The following is a 15,191-nucleotide window of genomic DNA, read 5'->3' on the forward strand; positions in this document are numbered from 1 at the left end:
AGAAATTGCACTGAAAAGTCCTTTAATTATTGTAGGAACTCACCAACTATATCACTGCTATCTAGAGATGAGCGAACGTACTCGTTAAGGGCGATTTCGCAATTGAGCATCGCTAGTTTCGAGTACCTGGCTACTCGGGTGAAAAGATTCAGGGGGCGCCCGGGGGCGGGGGGCGGCATGGTGGAGCGGGGGGTAGCAGCGGGGAACGGGGGGGAGCTCTCTCTCTCTCCCCCCCCCTCTCCCCTCTGCAACCACACCCTCACCCCCGGCGCCCCCCGAATCTTTTCTCCCGAGTAGCCAGGTACTCGAAAATAGCGATGCTCGATTGCGAAATCGCCCTTAACGAGTATGTTCGCTCATCTCTACTGCTTTCCTAATTTCTTAGGCAGGGGAGAAAATTTTAAAAAATCTTGTTATTTGTACAGCGCCAACTTATTCCGCAGAGCTTTCAAGTCATTTATTTATTACCCCCCACCAAGCTGGGTACTCATTTTACCGACCTCAGTAGGATGGAAGGCTGAGTCGACCTTGAGCCTGCTACCTGAACTTGCAACCTTCAGGTTGTGAGTGAGAGCTTAGGACTGCATTTCTGCAACCTTAACACTCTCCTCTATGTGTCCCTCCATACATAGACTTCAGAAGCAGTCTATATATGGAGGGACATATAGAGGAACAAGAAGAAGGGCAGTGCCTAAGAGCTGCCAGGAGGGATTTGATAGATGCGATGGAATCCTGTAGATCACAGAAAATCCTCCACACAGAGAGCAAGCTCTAGACTGGTGGTCAGACTACGATCACATGATTCAGGAGTCCAAAATGAAAGGGCTCTAGAAGAGAAAACAAATTAAAACCACTCATAAAATATCCATAAAAATTATTTTATAGATGTACAGGACCCTCCAGAAATGGGGATACACTTCAAGAAATATGAAATTAGAAAGATGTAGTCCAAAATCTTTGTGCTTTGGGATGTGTTTATTGAACCAGACAAGAAAACAAGAGCGGATCAATCTTCCAACTGTCTCTTGTAATCTAGAGATAACTTCACATTTTGAACTCCCTGGAGTATTTCCCATTTGGCAGTATGACAGCCTTGCATACTCTCACCAACTTTACGCTTTTAGTTGGGATATGTTTCCATTCTTGGTGAGAAACCTCCCAGAGATGTTTCGTACTAGTGATTTACTGCTTAAAACATGGCATGTTTCCATACTCCTGGAAGATACTGTATATGGGGAACTAAATTTCCGTAGATTGAAGAGATGAATAGGTAGATTTTGTTCAGCAGTAGAGATCATTGGTTCTTAGGTATAGACATTTTGTGAAATCCTTAGGCTGGGTTCACACAGGGCAGATTTGCGGCGGAAATTCCGTCCGGACTTTCTGCGTGCGAATTCCCCTGCGGCCTCGAATCCCAGGATTAGCCAGCCATGTGGATGAGATTTCTCTGAAATCTCGTCCACGCAGGACAGCGAATCCGTCGCAACAAAGCCGGCATTGCGGTGCGGATTCGCCGGCCGCAGTACGTGCTCTATGGGAGCGTGGCCGCAACGGGAAAGCATTCCTTTTAAAACAAAACTGCCATGAATTCTGCTTAAAATACAGTGTACAGAGACTAAATAATACTGCTATTCAGGACACAAGTTACTGAACCATATGGTGTCCAAATAAAAGTGCCTTGCAGTACCTAAAAACTGAACATCCTGCCATGTGTTCTTGTAACAGTACCAGCCAGCCATATACCATCAAGCTGTGCCACCTAGTGTCAGCGCCACCAGTGCAATGTCAGCCAGCCACATTTGCCTTAGCACCAGTCAAACTGTGCCCATGCAGAACATACACAGTACTTGTTGACAGGCCTCTGCATTCAATGTAGTCCAATACTGCAGAAATTACTCAGAAGACTACTGCATTGAACTACATTCTAAATGCAATCCCCGCCTCCTTTCTTAGTAGGTGTACCATGCCTTCATAGTATATATTCCACTACATGTAAATGTTTCCTTAGTAATATTTGAACCAAGAACTCCAACTGTTGGAACTCCACAATATTTTGAATGAAGTGGCTATTGTTCTTGGATCAGACAAGCATATTTTAACTCTATACCCAGTTTCCCCGAAAATAAGACAGTGTCTTGTATTAATTTTGTAAAGATGTGCTAGGTCTTATTTTCAGGGAATGTCTTATTTTTCTATGAAAAAGTATTTACATTTATTGTTGACCAAAAAAAAAAAGAACATTTATTATATACAGTAGTTGTCATCACAAACCAGCATAACCAGACAAACTGTGAATCCCATCAAGAATTTCTTGTTACTACCATGATTTCCATGTACAACACTCTATGGTACATTTAGCGATCCCGATATTTATGAACACAAAGCAAGATTTGTTTGATGATAGTCATGTCATCATCTTCTGGAACATCCCCATAACAATTCAAACCCGGAATTTTCTGGTGAATTTCTTGTGACTCCATTTCTTTCAGAATCATTGGCCCAAATCTCTCATGTCTAGCAATAGCACTGTCCTTAAATGGGTACTTCTGGTCTTGCCTGACACACACAGGGCCACAAAAAATAAGGGCTGTAAAGTACCTGTCTCCCACACACTGTCTGGAGACTGTAGCAGGGACGGTATTGCAACTTCCAGCCACCAGAGGAAGCTCATCACAGCAGACTCGCACAGCAGGGACAGAGCTAGGTCTTACTTTCAGAGGAGGCCTTATATTTAGCACTGCAGTAAAACCACTACTAGGTCTTATTTTCAGGGGATGTTTTATTTTCAGGGAAACACCATAGATTGTAATACAGAGCTAAGGTAAATCTATGTATTTCTTCACATAGCTGTATTTTTCACAACCTTTTTTTAAAAATGCTGCATGACCTATTTTTGTTTGTTTTTGCCTACAAATTGGTATTATTTTCTATTGAGCAAATACGGAACAATATTTGCCCAGTAGAAAATATAACTAATGACAGTAAATGCCAGTCAAATACTCATGACATACAGTTGTAATTTAATCTGTAACATATCAGTAACTGAAACTGGACTAAAGAGAAGAAGACGCATTTTCAATGAATAGCACTTGGTCAATGGTGACTCTGTTTTAGGAAAAAGGAGCAACGATCAGTATAATTCCAGGGATTTCGAAGATCCCAGCAACTAGACCCCAACTGATCAGACTCCGATGACTTGATATTTACATGATATGTCATCAGTTCACATTGTGGAAACCCCCTATTAAAGGTGGTCATTCAGTCTACTGGAAACAGGAGAGCAAAACAGGAGAATTCAAAAAATAAACTTAATAGAGTTATGTGTTAAGACAAGAAATATCATAAATATATGTATAATTATTTATTTGACAGCACCTATAAAGCCCGGCACAGATGGTGTATATGAGGCATATCGTGGAACAAACACTGTTTGCTCAGCCAGGAAGGAGGTAAGAAAATATTGATTTATACACAGGCTCTCATACAGTGAACTTTTGAAACAGTTTTTACATAGTATTTTTTTCTAACTCAAACCAGGAGTATCATCTAAATAGAAAAATGTATAAAAATGTTTCACACATTGAGGTTTTAAGAAAAAAAAATGTGTTTTTTTCAAGCTTTGTTTTTTTAAAACAAAATATGTTGCACCTAAATGTTACTTTACTGTAGCTGTTAATTAGTAGGCAAACAGTGATAACATAGTTAGCTTTTTGTGATGTTTTACCTTTTTGTGTTTTTTGAGTCTATAGCATTTTTTTCAATGCACAGCATGATTTATTTATATTTATATATACATATATATATATATATATATATTGTGACAACATGGGGGTTAAATAGCACCACGGGGGTTACATATCACGCCTTCTTTACTTTCACTTTATTCACACAATCTTTAACCGAAACAAAGACAACTGGGTCTCCAGAGCAATAATAAATGTTTGGCAACACAAAGTCTCTTTTAAACGTCCCTTCACAGTCCTTTTCAAAGTCCCCTCAGTAAAATCCTCCACAGGGTTGAAGGCAACAGCAACAACAAGTCCACTTGATTTGCACAGACCTGTGAATTTCCAGATCGCAGCTGGTCCTTAGTCTGTCGTGCCTTCAGACCCTTAGTCCAAGGGCAGGCGTACTTCAGGGGTCCTGCTGGAACCACGTAGTTCCTGGTCCATAACGTCTCTCTACTGCATACAAAAGGAGTTTTCTTTCACCAGCAGTCTGGTCGCAATACAGCCTTAGTTGAAGTCTGGTCCTCCCAGACACATACCTCTCCTAGGTGTTGAGGTGAGGGGCGTCTCCCTGTCCACCTCTGGCCTTCTTAGCCACACACTGGGCCTGGCAGCCCTACAGCTTCACTGAGCTGTCTCTCTCTGGCTCTCTCAGCCACACACTCTCTCAGGTGTTGAGGTGAGGGGCGTCTCCATGTCCACCTCTGGCCTTCTTAGCCCCATAGCGGGCCTAGCAGCCCCAAGCTCCACTGAGCTGTCTTCCTGGCTCACTCAGCCAGACACTCTCTGTCACTTCAGCAGGAACCACCTTTTTTATATTTTTTATATCACTGACCACACCTGTGGGTGTTTTCCATCTTGCTTCAGGCACCAGACTGATTGTCTGTTGCCCCCTACAGGCCATCTTCTGTAGCGCACCCCTAATATATATATATATATATATATATATATATATATATATATAGCCTTTTTTGCAAGTGTTTTTCCATAGACTTCCTTATAAAAAATGCGTTGAAAAACACATCAAAAATATGTAAATAAAAAATGGCTTCCAAAAAAGCTAGAAAATCTTGACATGTTTGCAATAATATTAACGGGTAGTATAATAAATATGTATAACATCTCTGCACTACTTTTCTTTTTTATTTTTGGTGTTAGAAAACTGTGGCTGATCCTCTTGTGGTCTTGTTTGCATAAATTAGATCTTGAAATGAAACTTCTAATATTTCTCCGGTATCTCATTTTCTCTTCCAACCAGCTTGAGACGGTCTGTGAAGATCCTGCTAACTCAGAGCCCCTGATCCTCTTTGATGTGGAAACCAGTAACAAAGAGCCAGTCAGTAATAATTGATGTTTGTATGTTTTCGTGCTCTCGCTGTATACATCAGTGCTTATTACATGAATGCTTGGCACATTTCAAAGACATCATGGGCACAGGCTTTTGTTTTATATACAATCTCTCCACGATAGATATGCTTTTTATGCCCTGAATTGCATCAAGTATACATGTGTATAGCTAAGGAAGATTGGTACAAGCCTAAAAGTGCACATTCAAATTTAATTACACTGTGATAGAGTTTATACTGGACTATGCCAGTGACCTTCCAACTAAGATGGAAACTTTAGATTACTTTTTTTATAGTGGGTACATGTTGGTTACACGCTAATCAGCTGTGTCTGCATTCACGGCTCATTAAATTAAATCCTTTGGTTCTGACAATAAGGTTTTTGTAATACTGCTGGTTTGGTATTTCAAATCCAAAGGTAGAAGGGCATTTTGGTCTGTATAATTATGTGATGTAAGTAAGTGACACGACTTCTCTAAACTTTATAGAAATTCATAGTGTTTTGTAATAGAAATGCACATAAACTCTATATAGTAGCAACCGTTTAATAGGAGAAAAACATGTCATGTTTAAGCCCAGTTATATTATATATATTTATATAATAGGTAAAGGAGCTTGGTAACTCACAAGACCATACAGCAGAAAGTCTAGAGCTACACTTTGACAAGTGTTGTGCAATATAAAGGCTCAGGTGTGACTTATCTGTAATTTGCTTTCGAACAACTGTTATACAATAGCCAAATCTCAGAAAGCCTGCTCTCCCTGTTGTGAATGCATTCACTGCCTATCCACAGAGCTATTACAGAGGACTGTATGACAGTGCCAGGGGACGGTGGAGAATATCCAGAGGGCAGACAAAGCTACTATTAGAAAGGGCTGTAATTCACTCTTCATTAATTTTCTGCTCCTATCGGTAGTGAGGGGAACGGGGCTAGCAGCTACACAGAGAAAGAGGATGAGATAAAAACAGAGAGCTCTGAAAGAGGGGAGGGGGACTTGAAATTTTGCAGGTTCATGAAAGAGAAACTTGAATGTAGGAGAATCTGTAAACCAAGGATGAAGCATTCTAAATGCACGAGAAGGAAAATGCAACGCAAAAACACATAAGTGCATTGTTTTTTCTGCAGGGCATTAGTACGTACGATACACGTGTATTTATTTTTCATGCACAAAATTTAAATCATACCTTAAAATCATTCACAACATGTGCTATTTATTTTTCTAAGACCACTTTTACATGAGCATATGGTAGCACGTCCGTAATATGGACATATTACAGATGATATAGCAACTGTATGACATCAGTATTTTATCAGTATTTAATCTAAATTTGCCACCATATTTGCTGTCATTGGTTTTATTTTGAGTTGGGCAAATACAGATCCACATTGGTGCAATAGAAAATATTACCAATGAATACAAATACGGAAGCTCATACAGATCAAATACTGATGACCTATGGATGCATCTGTTTTTTACTTTCCAAAGACTACATGGACAAAAGTAGCACATGCTGCATTTTTAAAACGTGAAAAGGGGCGTGAAAAATACACCCATATAAATAGATACATAGATTTCCATTAGCTCTGTACTACAGTCCACAAAACACAGACTAAACAAGACCTAAAGATATGCTGGGCTGAAAGTGGCCTAAGGATGGTTTCACATCTGCAGCAGGGTTTCTGCTTTCCTCCTCTGTTCAGAAATCCCCGAGGCTGAACAGTGCCGGACGGACCCAATTGGCTATAAGAGGGTCCGCACGCTTTCCGCCCAGCCACTCGGCTTTTAGACGGAAGAAAAAGCGCAGTAGATGTGAAAGCAGACCTGCTCGCGATTTCAATAGTCTAAAAGCCATACAATTAAGTGTCAGTAGGATCACCTTGAAATGCTAATTCAGAGTTTGCCATTTATTGTATAGTTTGGTATAAAATAATGTTCTTTTCTTTGAACACACAGAAGTCCACCACAGAAGTACCACCTGGTCAAAATGCATTAAAGGAAAATACGGTGAATGAATCAAAAGGTATAACTCTGGTTTGGTTACTGTTGTTTCCCTTCTCAATCATGGTGTTTGGTTTCTTTGTTGCAATGTTTAGATTCTCTTCTAGATGCTTCTTTCACATAATCTTATCCCCCTGTATTGCTCCTTACTATTCTATTGGAAAAAATGAAAAATAAGTTAACAAAAGTGAAGGACAGCAAGTAGTAGGACAGACCTTACTTTTGTTCGAATTGCCCCTTCTTCCCCAGAGGGAGGATGAGATCATGTGAATTATGCATGCTGGTCTCCACACTTTACATGATTGCTATACTTTATTACTAAAGAGCACTGCCTCTGATTAGTCACAGCACTCAGCCAATGAGGGGCAGTGCTTTCTGGAGGTGGGGATTTCTCAATCCCCGGCCACCAAAATACAGATGAAGACTGCCGGAGATGGGGAGAAGAGCCGGACAGCCCTTCTAGATGAGTTTTTCTTTCCCTGCAGCTAAGGATGATTTTCGTGGTAGGGCTTATTTTTTTAGCGATTTTCCCCCTTTCTGAAAACCATCACTGCAGGGGTTGACTTCATCCCATTGCTGTCAATGGGGTGGCAGCAGAGCTGGCCCAATTGAAGGCAATGGGATAGCATTGCGAATATCCCACAGGGATGAAAGAATCTTCTGCCATAGCTGTCACAGCTGTGTCAGGGAAGCATGATGTACTCCCTATGTTGATAGCATTCCACTCCCATTGCTTTCAATGGGGCGGCAGTAGCGCCGACCCCATTGGAAGCAATGGGATAGCATTGCGCTCCTCTCCTATCATCAATGAACACTGTGATAGCCCTGAAGTTATAAATAGTGGGTAGAACAGTCCCATGTCACACACTACACTGTGTGTGTGTGTATGTGTATATATATATATATATATATATATATATATATATATATCTCTGTCATGTACGTTTCTCCTTCCCCTGTTTTTTCTTCTGATGGTTTGGGGGCACCAGAAGGGAGATCTCCGCAAGGTGCCATCCAATCTGAGGCCAGCCCTGCCAGTTTTGTACCAAATGTTGAAAGGCCAGGAGGATTACTTTTGAAATGCTGTGATAATCCAGAAAATGTGATCATATAAATGTGCTTATGGTGCCTAACAGAATATTCGTAGAAGAGTTTTCTGAGCATTAGTTGCACAACATATTCTTTCTGCATATATAAATAACATATTTTTTATTCTTCTTTGAATTCAGCTTTAAAAGAAAGCACATTAATTCATCTCGGACCAACTGAGATAAAAAAGTTCCATTCCTTCAAAACCGGTAATATGAAAGAAAACTGATCAAGCCATTGTATGTGTTTTAGAGAGATGTTTAGTCTTACACATTCTGTTATTGCTAGTCTTACTCGGTTTGTTCTGAAGCTGCTGTAATTCCCATTATGACTGTCTGGCCCTGCAACATGCAGAGATACAGAATTTTTTTTATGATATTGGCTGTTTAGAAATATATTGCACTGCTTACATATAACTGCAAGCAATACCCACATTGCAAAAATACACATACGTACATTTAGTTTTTAAGGCCGCCTGCACACACGTGGAATCCAACCCTGCGCCCGACCGGTAACCCCTGTGTACCTTTCCAGCGTCTTCTATACAGTCCTGCAGATGTGATGGCCGGCATGCCAGCGCACCCGCGCAGTACAGAATAGGCCGCGCTCTTGCGGATGCCTGCTCCGGATTCCGCAATGCAAGTCCGTGTGTGTGTAGGCGGCCTTTAGCTTTGCAATTGTGGTTTTGAGAACAGAAACAGCTCTTGGAAAATGCTTCTATGAACTGTCGGAGTGCTGCAAAAAAATGTACTGTAATTTTGTTTCCAGTTGCAGTTACATACTAAAATCAATGGCTAAAAAACAGCACTGTACAGTTAAAAAGAGTTAAATACAAACACTTCCCTAAGACTGCTTGTGCCACCATGACCATCCTACTACATGTGATTGCATGGGTGTCACAAGCTCATAGGGTGATACACTGATATCACACACAGTGTATATTGAACATGTTTGCCTATATGTATCTGCTTTCACTTCTATAAAGAAACAATTACACATATTTGCTACCACTATGCATGAGTGACAATTATTACTTTTGGGTTAAATGTAGTTGTAAACTCGCTAATGTCAATCTCAAAGTTAAAGAAAAAGTTACATTTTCCTATATTTGTATATAAATGAATAACATTAAAAGATATTCTAATAACATACTAAAGCCAAATCTGTTCATGAAAATATTAAGAAGAGTATTAAAAAGAGACCAGCTTTAGGATTAGAGATGAGCGAACGTACTCGTTTAGGACAATTACTCGATCAAGCATCGCTTTTTTCGAGTAACTGCCTAATCGGGCGAAAAAGATTCGGGGGGGGGGCGCCGGGGGTGAGCGGGGGGTTGTGGTGGGGAGTGGGGGGGGGGGGGGGAGAGAGCTCCCCCCTGCTAACCCCCGCTCCACCCCGGCGCCCCCCGAATCTTTTCGCCCGATTAGGCAGTTACTCGAAAAAAGCGATGCTCGATCGAGTAATTGTCCTAAACGAGCACGTTCGCTCATCTCTATTTAGGATATTTAATTCCAAAGGGCGAAATTTTGCTCTGGGTTTGGATGAGCATTGGCACACTTAAAGGGGTTGTCCCGCGCCGAAACAGGTTTTTTTTTTTCTCAATAGTCCCCCCGTTCGGCGCGAGACAAACCCGATGCAAGCATAAAAAAAACAAACCGTCCAGTACTTACCCGAATCCCCGCGCTTCGGCGACTTCTGACTTACCTTGTGAAGATGGCTGCCGGGATCTTCACCCTCGGTGGACCGCAGGTCTTCTGTGCGGTCCATTGCCGATTCCAGCCTCCTGATTGGCTGGAATCGGCACACGTGACGGGGCGGAGCTACAAGGAGCCGCTCTCCGGCACGAGCGGCCCCATTCAGAAGGGAGAAGACCGGATTGCGCAAGCGCGTCTAATCGGGCGATTAGACGCTGAAGATTAGACGGCACCATGGAGACGGGGACGCTAGCAACGGAACAGGTAAGTGAATAACTTCTGTATGGCTCATAATTAATGCACAATGTACATTACAAAGTGCATTAATATGGCCATACAGAAGTGTATACCCCCACTTTGTTTCGCGGGACAACCCCTTTAACACAATAAGGCCTTAGTCAGACGGGCGTTTTTTCGCGCGATTTGCGCATGCGCATGTGTCCGGCGATTTTATGAAACCATTGCTTTGCAATGGTATCGGACACATGAGCGCTTTTTATGCGCTCGTCTGATAAATTATAGAACAGAGATCGCAGATCGCACCTATCTGCGATCTGCGATTCCTGTTCTCTTCTCTATATGGGCTCAATGGGGCCGGCGGCAGCAGCGCCGACCCCATTGAGAACATATAGTAGACAAATCATTCTCCTCTGCCACAGCTGTAACAGCTGTGGCAGAGAAGAACGATGTTTGCCCATTGAATTCAATGGAGCCGGCAATACAGCCGGCTCCATTGAAAGCAATGGGCTGCCGGCGATCGCGGGATGAATTGTCGGGAAGGGCTTAAATATATAAGCCCTTCCCTGCAATTCATCCAGAAATGTGTAAAAAAAAAAAATATATATATATATACTCCCGGCAGACGGAGTTCAGCGCGGCCGGCTGGCAGTGGGTGTGAGTGAGAGCTGCCCCTGATTGGTCCCTGCACTCAGCCAATCAGAGGCAGCTCTCACTAACACCCATTCATGAATTCAGGCTTTGTTCACATACTACAGATTGGGGATTCCTTTGCAATCTTATTTTCTAGCACCTTAAAATGCTTTAAAAAATACATTAAAAAACATTTTTTAACAGTGAGGCCTTAGTCACACGGGCGTAAATACGCGCGTATATACGCGCGTAAAAACGCACCTACTAAAGATAGAACATATTGGTGGCAATGGACATGGTCACACGTTTTTTTTACGCGCGTATATACGCGCGTATATACGCGTGTATTTACGCCCGTGTGACTAAGGCCTGACATGCATTTTTAGGGTGTTTTTCATGGAATTTTTAGAGGTGTTTTGTGCATGCAGTTTTCAGTGCATTGTTCAAGTCTTTGTTTTACAAATGTGAAAATGAAGTTCTCACACAAAAACTAAGAATTAATAAAGTTTACTTAACATAATGGCAAAAATATACAATCATCAACAGACAATTACCTGTACATAGAACAAGCATACTGTAGTGTACAAGATATCTAAAGACATCAAATGAATATACAAGATATTAACGGATTTCATCAAATGACAAATATGAAGACAAGAAGCAATATCAAAATATACATCAAAAGGTATAAAAAGAGTATATCAACAACATGATATAATACTTGGTGTCCATCATATGCAGTCCAGTGCAGGAAGACCTTTGGAGAGTAGCTCTTTTACACATTAACCTTTCACTAGACTTTCTTTGCTTAGGGTGCTTTTGTATCTCTGCATGGTGCTGCATATTTTTTTCACTATATCTATCAGGTATTGTACCACCATTGTCTTATACCCTTAGTGATATTAGGACCTTTGATTCTTGTTTAAAGTGAAACCTCTCCTTATCAGCTAAGATCCATTTACATGCAAAGATAATCGTTCAAAAGATAGGTTTTGAGTGATTGTTTTGCATAAACTGATAATGGACACTTATGTCCTTTAGCACCTTATCACCTTCATTTGCATGTAAAAGAGCCTCCGGGACCTGTATGCAGAGAACAGCAGGTGGTCTGTTCTCTGCATACAGCTCTTTTGTTCTGTCAAGGGGCTGCAAGCTGAGTACAATGTAATCAGCGCTCCCGTGGAGAATACAGCACCATGGACAGCAAAAACAGCAGGCAGTTTGTGTTAAGCTAAACGCTGGATTTTATGCTCACCTAAAAATCATTGCTCAGCCAAAGAGTAAGAGATGGGAGCATTTACACTCAACGATTATTGCTCAAATGATGGCTTTTGAGCAAATTTTAAGTGATAATCGTTGCTTGTAAGTGGCCTTCTAGAGTCACTCTGCATGGAAGGATCTAAGGGTCCTTTTTCGCAGGACAGCTGTCAGGCGCTTAAGCACTCAACAGTTGTCCCACAATTATCACTTCTGTGCTTTCACACAGGAGTGAGCATCCAATCTAGTGAGAATCTGAACATAATAGTTTTGTGTAAAAGGACTCAAACACTCTTGAATATGATAAAACCAATTAACCTTTATACAGTCCTATAGAGAAACCTATCTTGGAAGAAACACAATAATCAGAGTATGCTGTGTTTTGAAAAAAAAGCTGCTGTCCCAAAAATTGCCACAAATACACATGGAACGTAGACTTCAACTTAACACCTGGATGAAAAACAGAGCTTAAAGGGGTTTTCTGGGACTATAGTATTGATGGCCTATACTCGGGATAATTTATTGGTGGCATCCACCATTTCGGATCCCCATCAATCAGTTGATTGAAGAGGCTACAGCACTCGAGTGAGCTCCATGGTCTCTTTTTAGACCTGTGATTGCAGCACTCGAGTGAGCTCTGTGGTCTCTTTTTAGACCTGTGATGTCATGTACATATGTCACATGGTCTTAGAGCAGCTCAGTACCATTCAAGTGAATGAGACTGAGCTGCAATACCAGTCATAGCCTCTTTATAATGTATCGCTCTGTGCCTGTTATGAACTGAAATGACAGCAGGACTTGCCTTAGTCACCACCATTATTTCACTCAGCTGATTGGCGGGGATCCCAAGCAGCAGATCCCTGCCGATCAACTATTGATAACCTATTCTGAAAGATAGGTCATCAATAGTGTACTGCTGTAAATCTGCTTCAGAGCTCATTTACACAGGGAGGTAGGCACATAAAAATCACGCACTTAAAAAGCATGCGGCTATTAGAACCAATGGTTTCTAAGGGGACGTTGAGATTCCTTCATCTGAATGTTCCCACAGGAAACCATTGGTTCTAATAGCCGCATGCTTTTTAAGTGCGTGATTTTTGCACGACTAGCTCCTTGTGTAAAAGAGGCCTTTAAAAAAATAGTTAAAAGCTCACGAAAATTAAAAGAAATATAAAGTTGCCTTTTTCAGAAAAACGCTGTGTGAAACGAGCCATGGTGTGTTTTTGCTATTAGGAAACATATGCCTTTTGGCAAAACAAATGGCCTCTTTTATCCTGATTGGTTGACCATTGGGGCGGATCATGACTTCTTTCTGCAAAGGTGCTGTGGATGTAGCCATGCGGTCTGCTTTCAGTCAGGCTGAGAGGGGCCTCTGCTTTGCAAACTGTACTCATATGCAACTTGGGGGATTGGAACGAAATAGCATCAATGCTAACATGTTGCAGCGCAGCTTCAATTAATGTGTAGTGTACTGAAGAGTTCCTGAACCGTAGAAGATCTCATTATATCCCTGCACATCCAGAAGAAAGTCTGGGGCATTGGGTAAAAAATATGTTTCAAGTTTTCAATTTTAAAAAGGCATGAGATTCATAGCAATGCAGAAAGGTATGGCTCCAGCCCGGATCATACATTGTTGCCTGTGTAAGAGGTATATCTGTGTATACCAGGGCAGTTTTAATAAACCTCTTTAGTCCTGAAATTTACAGCAGGATTTACTTGGTAATCTCTTAATCTGATCCTTATCTTGCAAAGTAATTTTACAGTATTAATGGGATTTTAATAATCTGTTTTTTAGTAAATATGCCGAAAAGAAACAGTTTTGCTTAGTTATATACAAACTGCTCTCTAAAATACATATATATATATATCCATGATTAAACATAATTCACGTCTATAGTTCTCTACTCTTATAATCAGTAACGTAATTTGCAATATTTGTACTGGTAATACCGGTAGCAGCCTAATCTAAAATAAATTTTAATCTAATGTAATTTTTTTCCAGTTACGCACCAAGAACCATACACACACAAAACAAGACCAAGATCTAGGTAGGATCAATGCTAGTATATTTACTTATATACATATATTTGCAATATGTGTGTATCTAAGGCAGTGTTTCCCAACTCCAGTCCTCAGGGACCGCTAACAGGTCATGTTTTCAGGATTTCCTCAGTATTGCACAGGTGATGTCATTCTTGTGAATGCCTCAGACATTGCCACAGGTGTTCTTACCATAGGATATCCTGAAAACATGACCTGTTGGGGTCCTGAGGACTGGAGTTTGGGAAACACTGCTCTAAGGTATATATTAATATGTGAAACACAAATGGTGTAGTTTTACTACGTTAGGATATGCTCACATGTGGTGGATATGCTGCAGATTTTCTATTCGGATTTGTGGTTGTAATACTAGTTATTACAGTGTTAGCAAAGTGGATGAGATTTTAACAACATCTGATCTGCACAGTGTGGAAAAATAGCTGGGTGGAAATTGACCTCCAGTGTGGATTTTACATCTGCAGCGTGTCACTTCTGCCGATTTTCACTATGGAATTTACCCTTTGCAATTCATAGGGTGAAATTTACAGCAAATCCGCAACCAAATTCATATGTAAAACATGCAGATTTTGCTGCAGATTCACAGTAACATTTGCATTCAAATGAGCAATTAAATTTCCCTAGCACATGTGGATATACTCTTTTTGTCACGCCCATATGGGGTCATTTGATAAAATTGCTCCACAATTTTTAGACTGAGTTTTTCATAGACTCATGAACATCTATCCATCTTTGCTTCCGAGAGACTCTGCCTCTCTAACATGCTACTGTTATACACAGTTGTGCGACTTAGTAGAAAATTGACTTTCACTCTTATTAGTGTATGTGATATGTTAGGCTCTTGTAGGATTTGTTACTTTTTACAGCAAAAAGGTAAAACTTAGGATGTTGTCCACTTCTGATTAGCTACTATACTTTCTTTTGTTCTGTTTTGCACAATAAATAAACACTAGGCTAGGCAGGGTAGAAAGAGCACAGTGGTTACTTCACACAGTTGATGTCTCTTCTTTTTTCTCCAATAATCATTAATTTAGACACATGAGAAAACTCAGATCCTGGTTGCCTTATTGCTGATTCCCAGTCAAAGGAGAACTCTGAGGTCCAGTCCTGTTCTGCATTACACACACAGCCTGTTTAAATGTATTGGC

The 15,191-nt window shown here is 40.9% G+C and overlaps 1 protein-coding gene across 1 annotated transcript in view; it reads left to right on the forward strand.

The window, feature by feature from the left end:
* Positions 1 to 15,191, forward strand: part of REPS2 (RALBP1 associated Eps domain containing 2) — a 183,327-nt gene that overhangs the window by 128,998 nt on the left and 39,138 nt on the right. The window contains exons 9-13 of the mRNA XM_066575650.1: positions 3,373 to 3,449; positions 4,987 to 5,064; positions 7,031 to 7,097; positions 8,305 to 8,373; positions 13,988 to 14,033. Coding sequence (XP_066431747.1) covers positions 3,373 to 3,449; positions 4,987 to 5,064; positions 7,031 to 7,097; positions 8,305 to 8,373; positions 13,988 to 14,033 — 337 coding nt within the window. The remainder of the gene's footprint in view (positions 1 to 3,372; positions 3,450 to 4,986; positions 5,065 to 7,030; positions 7,098 to 8,304; positions 8,374 to 13,987; positions 14,034 to 15,191) is intronic.

The sequence above is a fragment of the Eleutherodactylus coqui genome, chromosome 1, assembly GCF_035609145.1.
Source record: "Eleutherodactylus coqui strain aEleCoq1 chromosome 1, aEleCoq1.hap1, whole genome shotgun sequence".
NCBI lineage: Eukaryota > Metazoa > Chordata > Amphibia > Anura > Eleutherodactylidae > Eleutherodactylus > Eleutherodactylus coqui.